Raw genomic sequence first — 22,590 nt, forward strand, 5'->3', positions numbered from 1 at the left:
GTAGGTTAGGATCTTTAATATAAAAAGAGTTCTCATTAATAATAAAATATACTTTACTATAGATAATATAAATGTATATACAACGAAATTTTATTTAAAATATAAAAATGACAATAGGGTTCTTACTAATAAAAGAGAAACAATGGGCAAAGAACATGAACAGTGACTCAAAAGAAAGTTGTTCAAATGGACAACAAAATGTCCATTTTAAATAATAATTTAAAAATTCAAATTAAAACAAAGCATATACCATACTTGGCCTGGGTGGGAGAGAACTTTGATAACATCCATCCCAAAACACAGGGAAAGAGTCATGCCCTTACACTATTGGTTGGAATGTAACAGGTAAAAACTTTCAGGAGGGCATTTGGTAATATATATGAAGATTTAAATATGTCCACATTTTTATTTATATTATTTAATTTTAATTTTATTTATTTATTTTTGAGATGAAGTCTTACTCTGTCGCCCAGACTGGAGCGCAGTGGTGCCATCTCGGCTCACTGCAACCTCCGCCTCCTGAGTTCAAGTGATTCTTATGCCTCAGCCTCCTGAGTAGCTGGGATTACAGGCGTGCACCACCACACCTGGCTAATTTTTGTAATTTTAGTAGAGATGGGGTTTCACTATGTTGGCCAGGCTGGTCTCGAACTCCTGACCTCAAGTGATCCACCTGCTTCGGTCTCCCAAAGTGCTGGGATTACAGGCATGACCCACCGCGTCTGGCATAAATATGTCCACATTTTTAAATCCAGTGATTCCACTTCTAGGAACTTATCTCAAGGAAATAATAAGAGATGCATTTAAATACATATAAGGATGGATGCAATACTTATACTTACAAAATTTGGGAAATGACTTCAATATACAATAATTGTGGACTGGTTTAAAAATAAAGACACACCTATTTGAAAGGTTACTCCCCAGTCATTAATATTTTCAAGAAATAATTTGACTATTGAAAATGCTCAACATACAGTGATAGGTGAAAAATATCAGTATACAGGATTATATTACAGTCGGATTGCAATTTTTTTTTAACACATACACAGAAACTTTAATAATGATTATTTCTGGAAGGGATGATTACATGTGATTTACATCTTTTGTTCTGCGTCTTCCACATTTTATACAAATAATATGCGTCTTTTTAAAGCTTACGATGGATGTCATTTAAAAAGCAACAATTTTGGTATTGGAAGCGGACAGATCACAGAGAAGGTGCCCAATTGCTACAGGGTTTCTTTCTACACAGGGTTTCTTACTATTCAGATGCACCAGAAGGGGGCGCCTCAGCCTCTTCTCGCTGACAGACAGCTGGATCACCTGGTAAGTCTGGAATGTTCAGGTCTGCAGGAATCACTTTCCCTCGTGGTTATGCTTCTTTTCTGGGTCTCTCAGAAATTTCCATAGAAGAAGGATATGGAAATTTGAATGCCACCATGAGAGTTTTCTCTAGTCACATGATTAACAGTCTGTGTTGGTGATGTGTCCTTTGGTCAACACTCTTCTACCTGGGCAGCTGCTGCAAATCAGGAGTGCCTCTCCATCAGGAAAAGACAGAAACAAAACAGACTCTACCCGATGACTTTGCCTTAATCGCAACAAACAGGTTCATGGAAATGGCCAAATTCACAACTATAACTTAGGAGGTTGACTCAGCCACTAACTAATTGTACCTGAATCAGACTTTGCTTCTTAAAAAGTTATGTGCTGTTCTTCATGGTACCAGTTAGGGGGCAGCAGATAGCCTGGCATCTTTTGTTGTCTAAAGGAAGCTTCCAATTAGGAGATCCTAAAGTTTCTATGTATTATTATTTTATTTACCGTGTGACATGGTCTGACAGTTCCATCCTGCGCCAGCTGTTCATTTTGGAAGCCAAACCTCTCACCTAGTAGAGTGCTTATAATTCACTACTGAGCAAAGGTGAACCCAAATAATAAAGTATCCTATATAATTACTGCACTCTGCATCAGCCATTTCAGTTTCATCATTATCTAAATATTATGAAGCCCTAGCCTTCTCTTTTGGTCTATCATTCTGTCTCTCACACACGCCTAAGTAAACTTTATTTTGACTCCTTAAAATACCCTCAGGATGAGAATGCAAGTAATGGGATGAGTGTAGGCATCTATAAAATGGCTTCTGCAAAGACCTCAAGATGCTAGTTTAAGAGGATGAGGCATAGCCCAGCCTGCGGTAAAAACATTTGCTTTCCTGATGCATGCAACATTGTGGAGATGCTACTTTTGTGTGTGGGGTGTGTGTGTTTGTGTGTGTGTGTGTGTGTGTGTAGCTACTGAACACTCTGAGAATTTTGTCTATTCAAAAAGAAACAACAGAAACATGATGCTGAGCTCTTGAGGATCCTTGAACCAATGTCTTCTTTTGGTTTTGATTACGTACCTTTTTTAGTTTCCAGAAGCTCCTCATGGGATAAGGAGTAGTAGGTGTGGAAACCAGATCACAGAGAGGTAGGCTGACTTGTAACTTTCCAGCCAGGGACAGAGCCCCTGTGTGTAGTAGGGTCTTTTCAGTACCAGTCTACCCTGGTGGCTTGTCACAGAGCATTTGCCCATCTTTCCAAGGCTCTACAAAATAGGATGCAGGGAGTTCAGGTCAGCCAATAAAGCTTTTTTAAAAAAGGAAGAGAAATAATACCAGTAAGCAATACTGACTGTGTACCAGCACATTCTATGTGGCTCACACGACTAACTCAGCTATCCCTGACAACAATCCTATCTATGAAGGGGGTGTTATTATTATCCACATTTATTATACTAATTGGGGAACCAAGTCATTTGCCCAGCAGTTTGAAAGTGGTGAATCCTAAATTTGAACCCAGTCATTCTGACTGCAGGACCCACACATTCAACCACTACCTTTTGCCTCATCTTCAAATGGTGTTTTGCATACTTCAGAGCACTGAGGTGGCTGTGCCCTTGGTCACTGGGAGGCCATACTTGGCTGCACCCATTTGGACTGTCAGGGTCTTCTCCAGTCAGAGGCCACCGCCAGGGCCAGAGACAATGGAGAATTATTTAGTATCCAGTGGTTCTAGAAACTGCCTCTGTTTCAAGCCCAGGAAGAAGGCGTTCTGAGGAGAACATTCCTTCTTGGGACAAGGACCCTTAGTGAGATTTGGCCTTTATGCACCTCCATCTGAAAAGCTAAGTTTTTCTCTGGGAATTTGAATTGAAGGTTAGGGATGATTGCTCAGATGGGGAAAGTGTGAAATGGTAATCACTTTCATATGACACTCGAGAAATGTTATAATAAAGCTGAGTAAATTGGAGCATGAGTTAGCCGGTCCTTTGCCTAATGATGTCACTCACTTTGTGCTTCCTCCAGCCTATGATTAATAAAAGAGGGGTTATGACAGTAACTCACTCCTAGTGGGCAGCAGTGACGTCAGCAGCAGCTGAGCAAACTGACTACATTTAGTTGTGCGTGTGTATGTGGGCATTTTTTTTTCCTGTGACTAACATGAAGCTAACAGCATCTAATAAAACAAAAGCTCCTTGAAATTTGGGAAACTTATTGGGTGAACTCTTTTCTACAGGGAGCACCATTTTAATTATTCTCAGCTCATAGTTAAGTGATGTTGGAGTTGGCCAAAATTACCTTGTTGGCTTTCTGCCCCTGTTTCATTAAGGGATCACAAATGAACCCCTGGCCTTTTGGAGAGAGGTTTTCTGGAGTGTTTTTTTCCTTCTACTATAGAGGCTCCTCCCTCATTCATTATACTCTTCCATCTTTTAAGAGGAACTCAATGAGTAGAAGAGGGATTGTAGCCATAAGTTATTTTTTGAAAGTTTAAAGCTGGTTGTAGAATTCAGTGATTCCATTTTAAACTCTGTAAGAATATTGTGCTTAATTACAGTTTGCTTTTCCAATCTGATAAAGTGACAGAAGTCCTAGTTGCTATTTCACCTTTGCAAACTTGACCTTCCTAAAATTAGAGTGGGCCACCTGGAAATATTTACTCACCTAGCTGAGCTGCTGCCAGTGTCCACGCGAGTCCACAGGACTCGTGAACAGCGGCACTCAGCCCATGCCTTGGAGCTGCTCCCACAGAGGGCAGAACCTTTGGACTCTATTAGGACATGAGGGAGGCAGCAATTCACTGATTTAAAAAAAATACACACAGAACTGCCCCCAGGCTTTTCTGTCGGGCTTTTTCCCTCCAAGCAGCGATTTGGGAACAGGTTGTGGGGGGATCTTTGTGGACAGGCAAAAGTGGATGCAAATCAAGATTGCTGCTCTCTTATCAGTCCAATGGAATCTACGTGCTAAACCACCATGTCTTCAAGTCACCAATGGAACTTATTACCCAAGGGGATCCAGGTGAGAAAAATGATTACAACAATCTGTTCCGCATTCCTTGGGGGGTATTCTTCAATAATCTTCTGGGGCAATAGGAAGATAAATTGTTGAAGCAGATGTTTCCTGATTGGGTTAGAACTGAGTCATGATAAACAATTTTGAAATATATATTGGTCAGGAAGAATGTTGAGGGCATATTTCTTCAGATTGAGTTAGTCTGGGTTTTTTTCAATATATGTTTTTATATAGTGGTTGTAAATGAGTATTTCTTTCAATATTGAATTTTTTTTACATGTACTACATGGTTACTTCTTGGGAAGAAGTCCAGGCATTTCTGAATCATTTGAAAGTTGATTGAGGCCTTTGGTTCCAAAATGACCATTTACCTGAGGAGACAGTGATTCACACGTTGGAAGAGATGACACAGCGTCAGAGTGTCTAAGACATTCCCCTCATGGCTCCCTTCATCTTAAAATGATCTCTGACCTGCCCTTTCCTTTCTGGATGACCCATGTCACTCAGGAGCTAAGTGATGAACCAGGGAAGTAAGCGCTCAATGTCTGGACAACAGGATTTCAGTTCTAAGCTAGTTTCATCCAGGCAACTTCCCTTTTATGCATTTCACCAATATTTGTTGATTACTCTTATGATTTTCCATGAGATGGAATCCTTCACAATAGTTTCCCCAGTTCTCACAGGAGAGCAACACCTGGAAGGGCATGGCCTTCCTTTAACAGACACACCACTTCCTTTTACAAAGGAAGTTTGGAGAATATAATGTTGCTTGCAACAGCCATTAGGATTTAGCAAAACACTGTTTTATCTCTTTGGATATTGATTGTATGTCATTCCCCTAAGGTATTAAACAAATAAAATCAAGCTACATCATATTTGTTTGCTCTAGGAGAAAGGCATGGTAATCCTACTTTTGTGAATTTTACTTCAGGGAATTCTCTATTGCATGGATTTATCTGATACTGAATTGCTAAAATGAACAACTCAATCCTTTATTCATTTACTCTTTTGCATGAGTCTCTTGTCTCCTAACAACTTGGGTGTGGGCCAGCCCATCTCATTTTGTTGCTGGTCACCAAGATTCTGCTTTAGGTTAAAACAAAAAGCCAGCAGGAAAATGTATTGAGACCATACGTGAAAGTTGGTTGGAACAACGAGGTTGCCCAAGAGGAACATTGTATCTGTAGTCTCCAGTAATCAGAAAACATAAGATGCAAAAGGAAGCAGAATCACTTGAATTATTAGTATTTTGTAGAGTTGCAATTTTTTTTCTTGTTTTCCAAGGCCTCTTGGAGATGGATAGGGAGAAGGTTGGGTGAAACTTTACAATTATAATATGAAATCAGGGTATCTCAACTGCAGAACAATGAACACTGTAGGCCAGGTAATTTCTTGTTGTTGGGGGCTGTCCTGTGCATGGTAGGATATTCAGCAGCATCCCTGGGCTCTACCCACTAACGATCAGTAGAACCTCCCTCCCAGCTGTAACAACCGAAATGTCTTCAAACATGGCCAGATGTTCCCCGAGGAGCAAAATCGCCCCGGTTGAGAACCACTGCTGTAGAATGAACAGTAATAGGTTACTTACTGGGTTTTCTTCCTCCTTCTCTTTTCCCTAATTGTTTTAGTTCTAGTATCTGGGTTCCCTTGGTTCAGAAAGCAGCATTTCCAAATCATCTAAAAACAGAGTGCTCTTACATAGCAGAAGGCCTTGTGGGATATTCTGGTGGTTCTGAAAGAAATGTGAAGCTTACGAGTCAAGTTTCAGATTAATCATTTCTGACCCTGTTGTTCTCAATGAATTTCAGGGGACTTTTTAATGCTTTCCTCTCTCTCTCTGTTTCGATCTATTCATTCATTGATTTAACTTAAAAGCAAAACAGCTTCCCAGTTCAATTTTGATGTGAAATGCTGATTCTCCTTTGTCCCAAATCTTTCTACCTAACATTCAGCCCAAGCTATGTACAGGCTGCGGCTGTCCAGGAAACAGGCAGGGTTTGCCAATCCCATGTTCGATTTAAACCATTTGATGAGACCCTTCATCACAGACTCTCGCAGTCTCCCTGCAGCAAATAGTACTCTGGATCCTGCCCACGTTCTCTGGATTCTGAGCTGCCTCTGGAGGGAGTCACCCCTCACCAACAAGGCAAGGTTTTCCGGCCTGAGCCCCAGAATAACACATCAGCTGCTGGGAACACCTCGAGTCCTTTTGATTTCTCTCCATAGTCACGTTTTATGTTCGGTTTCCCAGACGGGATGAACCAGAAATCATGCTTTTTTGGAAACAGATTTTTTCATAGGAAGGAAAGAAAACACCGTGACTCGTCAGCACTCTTGTCCGTGCCTCTGAACCCCCAGCCTTGTGTCATTTCAGCTGAATCAGAGAACAACATCCCAGTCACCTGCTTGGGGCGTTCGCGTCTCCTGGCTTGTATTTTTGACTGAATAACAGCAATCCGTGAGCAGCAGCTAAAATAATAGAGCCCTGAAAAATGCCCCAACCCCCCCTCCCTTTTCTGGTCCTGTCTCCTTGCTCCAGGAGTAGTGAGGAAAGAGACCAATTAATAGCGTGGATGAAAGCTGAAGGACAGACGGTTTGCTTGAGAAGAAAAGTGAACATTCTTGCTTCCTCATCTATGCCAACTTTGAACAGGGACAGCTGCTGCCACAGGTAAACACCACTATAGGGTTGGCCGTGGCCCTAAGCTAGGTGTCACCGTAAGCCACGGGCCGGCACACGAACGCTGGCCTCTCCCCCATTCGCACAATTGAGCTCTTATCCTTAAACGAACTTTGTTTTTTGACCAGCTCACTAATTGTGATTGAAAACACCAGCTCCCCAGCAATGCACACGCATTGGAGTTAGCAGCAGCAAGACAGGCCCTAATTGCTCCATTTACATAAAAGTAGAAACATACAACTTCTAAATATAAATCTCTGGCACATCGTTCCTTTTGCAATTACAGTAAAATAAGGTACCACAGTTTCCCTCCCGGCTCCTTCTCGCAGCAAGCTGCTCCACCGGGTTCGCTAGTGGCTGCTCCTCGAGGCGAGAACAGAGCCATGCAAATGCTCCAGCGTGGAGTTGGGTTTGTGAAGTCGCCAGTAAATCAGGCCGCCTCCACTAGGTGAATAACGCGGTGGCAGCGGGCCACTTTGCTAGTGCAGTCGCTGGAGGACCGCGCTCCGCACTCAGAAGGGGGCAGTTGGCTGGTGCGCGAGCGCTCCCGGCTCGCCTCTGTCCGCGGGGAGCCAGCCGGCCCCTCCGCAGGTCCCGCTCCCTGACATTTGCTGTGGTTTCACTCCCTGGCACTGAGGGCTGGGTTCAGAGATTCCCAGCTGCACTCACTGAACAGTGATTTTTTTTTCCCCTCCCTGAATTCTTTAGCTGCCAAAAGGGGGGAAAAAATCAAGAGCTGCTCTTAAAAGAAGTTGCCCTTGCTGGTGCTCAGGGTAAAAATAGAGGCTGCCGCTTAGACCGGCTTGGCCCTGGCTCCAGGCATCCTGCGAGCTGGGCTCGAGCAGCGGCCGCGTTCCGGCGTGATCCCTGGAAGCTGCCAGCAGGTGCTGCTCAAGGTACAGTAGCAGGGCCGAGAAGCCGGGACCCGAAGGGCCTGGGGTGCGGGGAAGCTCCGGGGGAGGGGGAAGTGAAAGAGAAACCAAACCAAGGAAGGAGAAGGAGATTCTGGTCAGGACTGGGCTGACCAGCTTGTGCCCCGGGCCCTTGAGTTCCGCAGGGAAAAGCTGATTCCCAGTCTAGAATATTCCACAGAAGCTATTTTAACCTGCCTGCTTCCTCCACCACCCCCACCTTGATTTGCACCGAGCGAGGAGGCATTGCCACTGTGGTGCAGGTGGTTGCAGAGGGGTTGCAGCACGGCTGGTAGGCTGGCCTGGCAGGTGGGCACTCGGTGGCATCAGATGGCCAGCGGAGTTTCAGAGTCACACTTGTGTTGTGGCTCCTCTGGTCAGAGAGCTGCAGATTCCTGTGACACCCAAGTTTAAGAACAGCCACCAGGCTTCTCAGAAATAATATCACTTATTATTATCTGACAGCTGCACTTGACCCCCACAGGTTCATATCATGGATCCCATTTTATAGATGGGAACACTGAGGCCTGAGTTTACACGGTGAGTGAGCAGAGGAACTGGGATCTGATCTGGGTTTGTTTTGTGCCTCCCACCCCCACCCCACGTCACCTACACACACACACACACACACACACACACACACACACTACTTTGTGTGGAGGCGGAGGGGATGTTTTCAGGACACTAGGGTTCATGTGTGGGTCAGGGGTGAGTTTAGATGACCTGAAGGTCATTGACTCCACTAATTCTCAGCAAAAAGGGTGGAGAAGTTTCTTTCTTATAAAGGGTTTGAGTTCACCCAGTGCTAAGCTGAGGGGCAGGTTTGGAGTTCACCATCATTAATCCTATTTCTGTCTTCGCCACTCAGATTCACTCTCTTCCTCTACAACCTAATGATTTTTTTCCTACTTCATTTCTGCATATGCAGTTCTTAGAATACTCCTTCCCCCCACCCCCATGCAGCTCAGCACCCACACTTTCTCTGTATCTAGCCAAGAGAGACCCTTTTACACAGAAAACTTCTGGTGTCCTAATGGAAACTGCTTAAGCCACACATCAGGAGGCCAGAGCCTCTATATTTTGCTTGTGGGCACAGTGAAAAGTTTATTTTATGCATGTTAAATCCTGCATACAAAACAACATATCTGGTCATATGGCTCTCATTAGCTCCCAATTTTGCACATTTTATCCAACTTGTCATGAGAACTGGGCTTATGCTTCAACCATAGTCCTTCAAACAACCCTTCACCGTTCTTGTCAGAGGACCCCTTCCTCCTGTGTTATTTACCAGACTTGCCAACACCCCTCCCCCACAAAAAAAGCCTGACCAGCTTTACCCCTATTTCAAGGAATGTTCACTTCTTTTCATTAATCTGCTGTTATATTTGTAACAATTTAGAAATTATAGGAGTTGAAGTAAAAAAGAATGATGCATGAGGGTTTTTGTTGTTGTTGTTGTTGTTGTGTGTGTGTGTGTGTGTGTGTGTGTGTGTGTTTGGTTAGTTAGAATGGGATTCTAAAGACCTGGGAAGGATACTTATGAAATTCACTTAAAGAGAATTACTATTTCCAAAGTTCTTGATTTATGAAGCAGGCATTCAATTTCAAGATATAAAATAATAGTGTAAGTTGGTTGGGGTGGGGGGAGACCATCATCATATGATTATACAGATTTTCCCAATTTTTTTCCTCAATGAAATAGCTTATTTTAAAAATATAAAATTAGAATCCCTATAAAGAACACTACCAATTTTCTTTCCTGAAAGAAACAATAAAATACTTTGTAAATAGAAGCAACTTCATGAAGTAACAGATGTTTTATGTAAAGACATAAAACTGAACCTGAATATAACGAGACATGTGTGCGAGTAGTAAAAGTTGAAAGTTGGACACACTCATTGAGACATATCTATTTGATTCCAATGTTTTTCTAAAAGGTAGAGTAATCCTAGCCAGAGGTTTCACTGGCTCAGTGCATCACCCAGTAGTGTATCAGAAGCCAGGAAGGGCTTTCCATTAGATAATGAATTATGAAATGTCTCACACTGGAAAAACCAGTCATCCGCTGATGTCATGCTGATTCCAACCAATCCCAAACAAAGCCCCAGCCCTCCTCTGTTTCAGTGGTACCAATGTGTGGTGTACAAATAAGTAGTACAGTATAAAACTTCACAGTGCCAATACCATGAAGAGGAGCTCAGACAGCTCTTACCACATGATACAAGAGCCGGCTGGTGGAAGAGCGGGGACCAGAAAGGTAATGCTTTTTAACTCTTACTTCTGAGCTCTTTACACATTCAAAGATAGGAAAGCTAGGAGGAATTTTACAACTAATTGGCATTTCCAATGTGCATTGTGATGTGTACCTTTTTATATTATTCAGGCAGGTTAATACAGCTTTTAATAGTCCTAGAGCATGCAAATAGATTATATGTTTATACAAGCCACTCAGCACATATATACAAGTACATATGCCAAAGAGAAAGCTATTTTTAAGAGTTACATTCGCAAACAGTAAATTCAGGGAACACACACATACTCAGATGCAGAGAGAATCCAAATATTGATAAGTTGCACTTATCTAAATGCTGCTATTAGGACTCCTGAGTTGTTTAGAGCCATTAAACTTTTGGTTGTATTTCAGACTTTCTTGTAAAACTTAATTGAACTACAAAACATTTTGGGTACTGTATATGTGACTCCAAATAGGTGGATGATGTTAAGTATTATAGCACAAAGATTTTTTATAAAACCATTGTAACACAAATGTCCCCTGCCTCCCCCATTCTCTTTCACCATCCCCGTAAAAAATATGAGGCTTTTTAGGCAATGTTGACAAAGTTTTAACAATAATGGTGGAGTAATTGATGTTTCTGGAGCTGAAACCCCAAAGGTGTTAGGTTACTTGTAACAGAAAAAGTCTTACAAATAGTTGTTTTGGAAAAGGGGACAGTATATATAATTCAGAAAGCATTGTTAATCTGTGCAAACTGTAATTATAACTTAGTGTCACAATTTTCTTGCCCTCTTCCCCTTGCACTCAGATCTTATCTTGTAGTAATGATATTTATTAACTCTTTCCACCTAAACTGCATTGCTTGACTGTAATGCTATGAACACACTAGGTGTCAGATATAAGCTGAGTGTATCTTCAGAAACCAAGAGGGCTTATGTGTGGGAAAGAAACCGAGAGGGAAGGAACGCTTTAACAGATGGACCCCTTAAAGATTCTTCTGCAAGATAAAAGCAATAAGACAGAAAATGAAAAAGAGGGGAGGGGGAAGAATTTTTTTTAAGCCTTAGAAAGGCATTGTTAAAAAATTCACATTTTTCTTTTTCTGTGCACACTAAAATCCATGATGATTTCATCTGCACTGTTCCTTTGAGGGAAAAAGAAGCAGTCAAGGAGGCTGTCTATGAATGCACTGGTCGGGACAGGCTTGGGGCAAGCTGAAAAAAACTACCACATGACAGAGAAAAATAATTTGCCAATATATTTTAGAGAGTCTTTTCCCATAGGACCAGTTATTCAAGTCATACGAGTGCACTCTTTTTATAAAAGGATGTGGGAAAGGCCAAGAGAATTTTGCATTTTATCTGTGAAGTCCGGCGAGTGGTGGTAGGCTGTAATGTGTGAGAGTGAGTGGGTCCCCGGCACAAGGGGGCAGCTGAACGCGACGGGGAGAAAGCGCTTCTGGAACTTGGGCTTGTGACAGGCTGCCTGCCCTCTGGTCCTTCAGTGCCCTGCTGCATTTCACAGTTGGGAAGAGTGGAGTGTATTATATGACCCCAAACAAAAGTTCCATTGCGCTCTCCTCAGATCGCCTGCCAGTGTTGATGACCTGAACATTTAAATACGAATGAATGGGGTGAAAGGACCATCTCCCCTGGATCCCATCAGGCCAGAACAATCCTCTGTTACCCCTGAGTCCCTCTTCCCTGACCTCCACTACCTGTCCACTGGACCTCCCTGCACCCTCTGCCCCACCACGTGGCCAGGTGGGCGTTCTACCACCTAGGGCTGTGGCTTGGCTGGGTGGAGGGGCGGTGGGAACAGACTTTTTCAATCAAGTCATCCCTATTGATTGAGACACTGTGTTTGTTTGGGGTTTCTTTTCTCCCCTCCAAAAAAGGAAGAAGGTGAAACCAGGAGACTGGGCAGAGAAAGAAAAAAAATAGTGAACAAAATCAGGATAATTTATTTTAGAAGAGAAAGTAGAACCCCCGAAAATGGTGATATTTGAAGAGAGGTGTCTGTGAGGAAGCTAAGAGCAGAAGGAGAGCAGCCTGTCAGAAAACGGGCTGTCCCTCCCTCCCTAATCACAGCCCTACTCACAGAAAACTCCCTCCCTCTCCATTCACTCACTTACTTAGGGCCAATCCGTTCTCTCTCTCTCTCTCTCTCTCTCTCTTCCTTTCCCTCTCTCCCTCTCCCCCTCCCTTCCCTCCCTCTCTCCCTCTCTCTCCCCCTTCTTTCCCTCTCTCTTCTCTCCCCCTCTCTCCTCTCTCTCTGTCTCTCTCTCCCTCCCATCCTCTCTCTCTGTCTCTGTCTGTCTCCCCCCCACCCTGTCTCTCCCTCCCTCCCTGTCTCCCTCCCTCCCTCCCTCCTTCCTTCTCTCTTACTCGGAGACAGTCAGAACTCTCCTCCCTGACAGCCACAAACCTACAGCACTGACTGCATTCAGAGAGGAACCTGCAAACAAAACTTCACAGAAAACTTTTTGTTCTTGTTCCAGAGAATTTGCTGAAGAGGAGAAGGAAAAAAAAAACCAAAAAAAAAAAAAAAAAAACCCCACACACACAAAAAAACCTGCGCGTGAGGGGGGAGGAAAAGCAGGGCCTTTTAAAAAGACAATCACAACAACTTTTGCTGCCAGGATGCCCTTGCTTTGGCTGAGAGGATTTCTGTTGGCAAGTTGCTGGATTATAGTGAGGAGTTCCCCCACCCCAGGATCCGAGGGGCACAGCGCGGCCCCCGACTGTCCGTCCTGTGCGCTGGCCGCCCTCCCAAAGGATGTACCCAACTCTCAGCCAGAGATGGTGGAGGCCGTCAAGAAGCACATTTTAAACATGCTGCACTTGAAGAAGAGACCCGATGTCACCCAGCCGGTGCCCAAGGCGGCGCTTCTGAACGCGATCAGAAAGCTTCATGTGGGCAAAGTCGGGGAGAACGGGTATGTGGAGATAGAGGATGACATTGGAAGGAGGGCAGAAATGAATGAACTTATGGAGCAGACCTCGGAGATCATCACGTTTGCCGAGTCAGGTTGGTGCTGGCATTGGCAGGGGGTGGGGAGGGGTGGGGGGTGGGAGGGTAAAATATATTTCTTTGACAGTCCCAGGAGGAACTTCTTTTCCCTTCAGCTGGAAACTGCCTGGGAAGGTTATTAGTTATTAGGTGATGGTAGCGGACTAGCCGACGGAGGGCAGGCAGGGGAGGGGGAGAGGACTTTACAGAAAAGGAATTCTCGGTCGAGCTCTGCCTGGAGATGACTGGCTTACACTTACTAAACCCAGCGGGTCACACAGAGAGGAAGCTCGGGGCCAATGTTGAGCTGGAAGGCAGACTGTGAGGGGCTGCCTTGCCCTGCCTGTGAAACCAGATCTGAGCAGCCGGAGGAAAGCCGCGGCATTTTCGGGTGCTAGGGGAGCAGAGGAGGCTTCCGGACCCCATCCAAGTTTTTATTGAGGGTAGAGGGGAGAATGTGCCAGGATTGGAGTGGAATGGCACAGATGAAGTCACTCTCTTAAAACAAACCTTCCCCTTTAAAAGTCCAACCTGGGGCCACATTGGAGAAGCAGGGCATATTTATGAGTGACAGTCATTTTTACCTTTAGAAACTGTCTATAAGTGCACAGGCACCACATTCAAGACAGGGAAGAGCTACTTTGGGGGACAGTTGTCATTGAACCAGCAGTTACTTTTGGGACACTGACTTTTGCTCTCTGAAAGAAAAAAAAATAAATAAAACAACCAGTTTTGTTCTTTCTAAAGTTACTAAGAGCTCTCTGCCAAGGAACGCAACCTTGACAAAGTACTCTCAGATACTACGCTGAACTCACTCAATCCTTAAGAGGAAGAACTTTAATAAATAGATTCTAATCGTTGGCCCAGGACCACACTAACCTGTTGCTGAATAGCAATACCTGTCAAAAGTATGGGCCCACGGACTTGGAGCCAGGCTATTTTTATAGTTAAGTGACACAGATCCTTTGCATGCCTGCAAGCCCATGCACGTCAGGCACACAGATGTGTTAATACCGTGTTACTTTCATGGTAATGCCAGGCTAAAGAATTGCATCCTTTGCCAACTCCATTTGAAAGGAATGCCATTGTTTTGTTTGGTAGAGCATATGGCCAGTAAAGTATGTGCAGGGACTCCCAGCATTTTTGTTTAAAAGTTTGCCGCAGCAGTATAAACAATTAAGGCAACACTCAGAATTTCCAATCTGAAAACCTGTTGACTCAGATGTTCTGTTTTCAAGAAAACCATGAAAGACCAGGGCATCTTTCCGGGGGTGCAGATAGCCTGCTGGCTGTGTGGCTTCCCCTTGCAGGAGAAGCCCTGGTGTCCTACAAGCTTCCCAGTTTGGCTGTCTCACCAGAAGCCTCTCTCACTTAGGGAAGATCCTACTTTCTTTCCCTAAAGCTCTTTCTTAACCCAGCCCCAAAAGGCATGATCATTAGGACTTTATCTTCTGGAGCTTTTTGAGGAAGAAAGCTAGGTTGGAACTTTTCAAGTTGACACCCATTTTTTTTTCTCAACTTTTCATGGTGGGAAAAGGTAAAAAAGAAAATATTTACAATATTTGGCTGTGCGTGTGAAACAGATTTCAGTGGTCTAGAGGGTTGCTTCCTGTCTTTGTATACCAACCTCCACACATGATGGATTCAATGACAGCTCGTATCCAGTTGCCTTTAACCATGTCATATGACTAAGTATACCTATGCCTTTGACCACTTTTCACCGCACTACCGTTACTAGCAATATGCCCCTCTTTCTGACTTACTGGACTTGTATAGCAAATCACTCTCTTAGCATTTAGAGATTTGGCAGTGAAAAAATTTGACCATCTACATTCTTTCTTATGTGTGGTCTTCCTTTCTGTGACAATCTTCTCTCAGTTGTATGAGATCTTGTCATTTTTTACTTCTCAGTTAGGTGTTTAGTTTGAAAGAAAATGAGCGACTTTTAAAAAAGCGATTCGTTGGACGTTCACATTGAGTCAAGTTTAAGATTTGTAATGGGAAACTCCTGGTTGACTTTACAACTTGACTTTGGATTCTTAGAAAACACTTATTACAATTGCTTATTTTTCTCTGAGGGATTTCACACATCAACTTCAAGTTGATTTAATGTAATTTCACGTATTTAATGATTGCTGTATGGACTGTCTACTCTTCAAGCAGAAAACCACGTGAGCATTTTGCTGCTGATTTTGCTAGTCCAGGAAAAGACATTTATCATCCAAATGATTGTAGCAAATATATGAACATGAATAGAAAAGACCTATGTCTTGTTGCTTTTGGAATAATTCAACTTTAATAACATTCCAACTATGTGGAATGTCAAGAGTTTTTGGAGAATAGAAAAAGGAATGCATTTTTCTTTCCCTTATAACCATTTTGTGCAGCATAGAATCCAGACATTGTCACCCATGAGCATGCCACAGATGCAGACCCATAGCAGCCCCTTTCAACCTCAAGATTCTTCAATTTGAGGCTATGTTTAATTTTTGCCTTTTCTCTCCTTGATTGTTGGATAAAGCCAAGGCCTGGCTACAGAAGTAGAGAGCCTCCAAAAGCTGAAGTGCTGAGGACTCTTTTAACTGAGTTTGTCCCATCCTGTTTAGGTAGAAAGTGCTCAATTTTTGTAAAGTTGATGCAAGTTGTTATTGACTAAACAGCAGGGAATCACTCTACGGCTCTCTGAAATGTATCCCAACAAACAAAAATTATTTTATTTTTATATATGTCACATCACCCAAGATTTCTCACCAAGGTTAGTGTGTTCTTTGCATGGCTGGCACAAAACCCTCAATGTTTTACCTTAAGGCCTACAGAGTTCTTCACAAGGAAAGATAGAAGGGATGGGTAAAGCCAAGCTATCACTATAAATGTCATGAAGCTAAATTCAGTGGCCTTTTCGGCTGATGCAGCTTATTTTTATTTTATTTTGACTCATGACAGTAGGTGGTCAATCAATGCATAATAATAATGTACCTCTAAGTCTCCATATGCTGTCAAACCTGGATGTGGGTTCTGGTAGTTAGCTTAGCAATTGATAGCACTTGTTGTAGAAAGAATAGGGAAAGAAAGACAAATGACACACCAAGAAATGGATGTGCTCACGTAGCCTAGGTGTTGTTAAGCGCAACACATAAGTCTACCCCTTGGAGGATACTATGTATGGAAGATTTGAGTTAGAAGTTTGCACTGCCCAGACAGGGATCCAAGAAGCTTTGCTTGGATGACCATTTTCCCCACCCCAAGAAAGCCATCTCAAAATGAAGCTGACTCCCACCATTCCAATCCCATCTTCCGAACTTTTCTGTGAATCACCCCTCCTTTAGGGATGCCTTTAGGGGTTACACGCTCTCTTCCGTGAATAATGGGGAAGAGCGGCCACAAGAGGGCGCGTTCCAAAGACTTTTGCTCCTTGTCAGTGTATCCAGGGAAAGGCAGTTGCGCCTACTGGAAGCCCCTGTCTGTAGCGCCCTAATCTTGGTGATTATCAGTTACCGCCTGCTCCCTCTCATCCTGCAGAAAAAGTTAGGAATTTATGAGATGGGAGAAGCATGACTACCTGTAATACATTAAATGAGACAGAAGGAAAGGAAATGGAAATTCTAGTGATACATGTGAACATTCCGGAGCTCTATGGAAGGCAGACGAGTGATAAATTTCAAAAGCAAACAAAGCGGAGCAGGGAGAAATGTGACTATGAATCATCAGCGATACTGATTTGCTCACAAGTCTCTCCCTAATACGGTCTCCCGGGTCGTAACAAAAACATCTTCCATCTCCCCTGATTTTGTTGCCTAGTTTTCCTGCCTTATCAACAGTTTCCACCAGCGACAAATGACAAGTGACTTCAAACAGGGAGGAAAAAGGTTCTTTCTGTAATGCCTTGTGGGAACATGGTGTTCGGCTTCTGAGGATGCGTTTGTTTCCGAACTGAGGGTGTGGAGAGAAATGGTGGGGAAAGATGGGAAAAGAGATTAATAGTGGTCTGCGGCCTGTGCAGTGGATGGACTGGGCTGGGGGTGGTGGAGATGCCAGGGTGGAAAGTCCGTTGTAATATTTAAAGAACTGCAGTAATACCTTCCCAGGCACTTTTCTTGAAAACACATATTTGTCTTGGCCCCTCTTCTGCTAAAAAATACTTGCACGTGATCTCCTAGCTGTAGTTCTGAATTCTTCGTACTCGACTGGTTCCTATGTCCAAAATCAGAAGTGCCAAAGTTCTCAGGAACTTTGGAAGAAGTCTCTGAAATTTTGTGGGTTAAACCTTAAGAATTTTTGCTACTTGTAGGAACCTAAAACCCCTTTCTCCCAAAATATTTAACCTTTTTCATCACCATTTTAATGGAAGAGGCATGGATGATGGATGTTTGTGCCAGGGCATTTATAAATCAATAATAGACCCTAAGGAGGGAAATTAAAGCTAAAAAATTAATCAAGATAATTTATGGCCAAACCTATAGTTCTACTGCAGGAAAGATCCTCTACTGTAGGTCAAAGGAGGAATAACCTTAAGACCTCACTTGCTGCTTTCTGCAGAAACCCCTGGAAGCAGTCCAAATGCAAAGTTAGAGCTTCAGAGAATGCACCCTGTAAATGGTAGTTGTGTATACCCTTACCATTGACTATACCATATCTAGGCACAGTGAAATCTTGATGAAGAATGGAAAATTAAAGGAACAGATGCTTTTTACAGGGAGGCTTCCCCCAGCTCCCACCCCATGGTAAGTTTAAATATGTTCTATAAACAACGAGGCTTTCCACGTTCACATTAGAGACATAACTATTGCCCATATGTAAAAGAGCAACGTATTTTAAGCAGGACCCTGGTGAGGAAAACAAAACCAAATCGAAACACTGCATGTGTGTGTTGCTTATTTAACTGAAAATGTTCATACACTCACAAATCTGAGATGCTGGACTTTTGGATGAGTCCAGCATTTTGCATCTTAGTGTAGGGGGAGGGAACAACAAGGGGCTTAGTTGCTTAACCCTTGCCATGCCTTCGTGATTGACTTATTCAAAACATTTTTTAAATTCTGAAAGCAGAGGAAAATGTGCTGCAAACACCCTTCCAGCTATCTTTCCTTCCAGCTTACACAGTCTCTCCTCTGTCCAATCCTTCCCACCCAGCAGCATTTCAGAGGTATTCCCTGTGAGGTACAAAATTTCTCTTTGCCCATTTTTCTGCACCTCTTTTTCTCTCTCTTTGGTATGTGTCCACCAAGCTCATAGAGGTTTAAGTGATGAAATATTATCACCCACATGGGTTTGCGTGGGACTTTCTTAGTGAATTACTCAGGCAGAGCAGGCTGTGATACAGCCTTGCTCACAAGCCTCGGGAGGGAAAAAATAGCACAGAGGATGAAAAGAATATTATTAGAGAGTAGGTAATGAAAGGTTCGCAAAGCAACCAGCTATATCTGGTTAGCTAGGTAATAGTGCAGGAACCTAGGTCGCACCTGTACAAACTAATGCAGAACCTGCTCACGGCGCATTATGGGAAGACATTCATTTCAAGAGTTTACAGCATGAGATATTTGAGTAAAACCTGAAACTGATTAGAAATTGATCCTGAACATCCCAGCCTTAGTCAACCTTCCCTTTTTCAAATAGTTATGCATGGAGATTGGAGGATTGGGGTATCTTGAAAGTGTCACTGCAGTATAGCAATCTCTCTCAGGTAATATAGAGATAAAGGGAATATAATAAATTGACCTGTTATTTATTATCTTTTTCATACCTAGGACATTCCGAGGCTTAATATATTTCTGAAGCCTACAGCCCTGATAAACATCAATCCCACGTCAGTTTCCAGCAGTCTCATCTCCCCACACCCTTCTGCAATGAAAGCTAATGTAAAAGAAAGAAATATGCACTGCTTAATAAGTCAGAATACAATAGAACTTGTAAAATGTACCTGCATATAAGGTAGACATTAGGAAGACTTGAATCTCTCTCTTCCCCCTGTTCTCCTGAGCATTATGGCAACAGCATTTTCATGAAATTAGATCTGTTTTAATTTTTTTCCTGATAAAATATCATGCAATATACAAATAGCAGTTCCAGAAATGGACACCAGGAGAAGGAGGCGACAGGCATGTCAATTAGTAGGGGGAAAATCCAAATGTCAGAAATATGGGGGAGAGAGAAAGCACGCAGGCAGTGGATGCAAATACAGGGAACAGAGTCTTCCAATTCAGATAATTAAACGGATGCATAAATCAGCACCCTTGCCTCTCCACAATACCCAGGCGATGCCATGCAGTTAATTATCAGCCAAGACCAGCATGAAAGTCATTTTATGATGACTCTCTGATCCTAATATAACAGCACCTGACAGATTGAGCCCCCTCTAATGAGTACTCTCTTTGTACAATCCTCTCTCAGGAACACTAAATCATTTGCTTCCAAGTACAGCTGCCTGTGAAGAAGGGGTGGGGCTAGATCATGCATCAGAAACCTGCTCTTGTGAAATCAGGGGCTGTCCTGTAGGCTGTGTGACTGGAAGCCAGCAGCCTCAGCCTCTCTAGCCCTACAAAAGCAATTTGCACACGGCTGTCCCTAATTCTAGTCAGCCAAGTAACCCTCCCTCGGCACCCCCACCTAAACATCTGTAGTCAGCCTTGGGTTTTATTCATGGAAAGTCCACTGCATGCCGGTCAGCACTGCTGTCCATCGGCTTCACCCTGACCCCTTCTGGCAGGTGTGGATGAGAGTAGAGCAGAGCTCATGGGGATGAGTTACCCCAAACCCATTGAGCCTCCCTATCCGGGGCACTCAGTTTCACACTCTTTCCTAGAAAAACAAAACCCAACCTTGTGCCCTCTGGGTTCTCTAATTTAGCAGCTACTATCTCTCTGTTTTTGGAGTGACACCCTGTGCAGTTTAGGATTTCAGAAGCTGTCCTGCATAGAGGCAGAAGGGAAAACAGCAGGTATCTTGTTAACATTCTCCATGGGGCAAGGCAGATGTGCCCACGCTGGAGGAAACCTGCACACCCTCCAGGCCAGTTATCCAAGGCTTGGGAGGTTTCCCTCGGCCTTCTCCTAAGGCCTTGGCAGGACCCTGCCACCCTAAAATCAACTGCTGATTGCCTTTTTAGATTTAAATGATTAAGCTCTGCTTATGGGAATCTTCTTCTCTTTTATTTTGTTAAGAAACAAACAATAACAACAAAACCCACACCAATTCTTAGCAAAGGGGAATATCGAATTCAGATTTTGAAAAAATAAGTCATCATGCTTCCTAAAATAAGACAGCTTCTCCCTCTAACTGCTCTCTGCTCTGGTATTCTATCTAATCATAAACCCAGCTTTATTATTCATTTCAACTCCTGCCAAAGACATGAGGTCGGAGTCAGAGGAACTCCCCTTACCACCGCCACCATCATCATGGCCAGCATCCTCGTAAGTTTATAGAAAGATGCCAGAGAACCTTTCCTATCCATCTGCAGCCCTGCTTGGCCCTTGCCTCAGTGAATTTACCACTATCATAATCACAGTGTGCAGAGTGTGTTAAATTAAGAACAGAATCCACAGTACGCAATGCACAGAAAAGCCTGCCTTCTGCTGCAGAGAACTTGAAACTGTGCCTAAAATTTATAGTACCGTAAACATCTCAGGGCCTCGAGTGATAAGTATGGCTGGATTTCCGTTAACTATAGAAATCCAGGCAGGGAGATCCTCCCAGGGAGTTGCAAGTTCTAAGATGAACTTCTTGAAGATTGTTCCCAGATTTGTGCATGGGATACATGTACAGCAGACAGTTGTAAGGAGGTCCACGGTCATGGAAAAGAGGATATGTTTCTATATGCCACCAAGTGGGAAAAATGGAAGTGAGGGAAAATATTTGATTAATTAAAAAATTTTAGTTTGGATACCTGCTTTCATAGTAATTGTTGCTGTGTCATTAAACATACAGTTGCTTAGGAAAAGAGAAGGAAATAGGTGACTTTCTAATTTTAGAGTTAGGCTGGAACTGAGTGGTTGCTAAATTCAACTGCCCTGACAATGTGGGGATTTCCTGTCCATTAGCAGCGATTGCTATTTGACATATGTTTCTGGTGCCCATTAATCTGCCCTGTAATGGGTCAGAGGCAAAAATGGGGGATTCAGAGGTACTAGGTGGCTCTCTTAATTTAATAGAACTCAATGCTAAGGACGCCTCCATTTGTTAATAAGTAATCAAGTCATTGGCTACTTTCTGCTAAACACTAGACTATGACAGTGACCTTAGACCCTGGGCATTCTAAACCAGGCTGGCAGGAGGGTGGTGGTGGAGGTGATGTGAGGTAAGCCTCCTAGAGGAACTATCATCCAAACAATCTGAAAATTGAAATATTATTAAAGGCAGCACTAAGGATGGTATGTCAGATTTGGGGCAGGAGCACTTAAGGCAGAAGGAACAGCAGGTGTCACTGCCTGCAGTTGAGAAAGGGGGTGGAATTCTCAAGGCCTTAGACCCCAGAGAACAGGACTGGGCAAGAGCTGACATTCAAGGGAGGAACAGCATGTACAGAGCCCAAAGTCCCAGGCACTTTCTGTTGGATACTGAGCAATAGGAATTCAGTAAAGGACTTTCAAGAAGAAGTGATGTGATCAGATCCACCTGTGGGAAAGATGCCTTTAGCTGCTTCATGGAGAAATGACTGGAGAGGAGGCCTTCCTTAGTGTTGCAGAGGCAAAGTAAAGAAAATGCTGCTGCAGTGACCCAGCAAAGAGGTGATGGCGGAGGAATCAGGCTGTGACAAGGGAAGAAGAGGCTGGCTCAAGTGTGTCTCGACTGCACAGACTTACACAGTGAGGTGGGGCCAGGGGCTGCATTTTTGTCTGAGAATAGTATTTCCTTAGCTTTCTAGAGCTTACAGTGTCTTTTTGTTTATGTTATCTCATTTGACCTTCCTAAACCTTTGAGATAACAGGTCAAATGTCCTTATGTCATTCCCATTTTTATAGAAGATGAAACTGAGGTTAAGCAATTAGTCAACAGACACAGACTCGCAGGCCCTCTTCATTCTAAAGCAAGGGTCCAAAACCTTTTTTCTATAAAGGGCCAGAGAGTAAATAATTTAGGCTTTGTGAGCCAGGCAGTCTATTGCAGCTACGCAGTCCTTGGTTATTATAGTGCAAAAACAGCCATAGGCAGCATGTACAGAAATGAGCATAACCATGCTCCAACAAAACTTTATTTACAGGCACTAATGTTTAAATTTCAGGTAATTTTCACATGTCACAAAATATCACTTTTCTTTAACCACTTAAAAGTATAAAAGCCATTCTTAGTTTGCAGGCAGTACAGAAACAGTTTCAGCCCATGGGCTGTCATTTGTTGACCCCTATTCAAGAGGGTCTATCACAGAAGACTCCTGCTTGCCTGAAATTTGCGAGTGCATGTAAATGTTGGAATTAAC

At 43.2% G+C, this 22,590-nt stretch overlaps 1 protein-coding gene and 1 long non-coding RNA gene across 3 annotated transcripts in view; one reads left to right on the forward strand and one right to left on the reverse strand.

Annotated features, from left to right (window-relative positions):
* LOC103784449 (uncharacterized) lies at window positions 1-22,588 on the reverse strand. The gene is made up of 3 exons (XR_610094.5): window positions 19,099-22,588; window positions 2,408-2,592; window positions 1-1,525 (listed from the first exon to the last, which is right to left on the reverse strand). It is a non-coding gene; the product is annotated as an uncharacterized LOC103784449 (long non-coding RNA).
* INHBA (inhibin subunit beta A) overlaps window positions 7,397-22,590 on the forward strand; it is a 20,667-nt gene continuing 5,473 nt past the window's right edge. Inside the window, exons 1-3 of one of the 2 annotated variants that reach the window (XM_063606218.1) lie at window positions 7,398-7,918; window positions 8,418-10,190; window positions 12,670-13,199. In XM_063606218.1, the coding sequence (XP_063462288.1) occupies window positions 12,812-13,199 (388 nt within the window). In that variant the 5' untranslated portion in view covers window positions 7,398-7,918; window positions 8,418-10,190; window positions 12,670-12,811. Of the gene's footprint in view, window positions 7,919-8,417; window positions 10,191-12,669; window positions 13,200-22,590 lie in introns of both variants that reach the window. The other variant, XM_055115881.2, reaches the window with a different exon arrangement.

Source organism: Pan paniscus, chromosome 6 (genome assembly GCF_029289425.2).
Source record: "Pan paniscus chromosome 6, NHGRI_mPanPan1-v2.0_pri, whole genome shotgun sequence".
In the NCBI taxonomy this organism is placed as follows: Eukaryota; Metazoa; Chordata; class Mammalia; order Primates; family Hominidae; genus Pan; species Pan paniscus.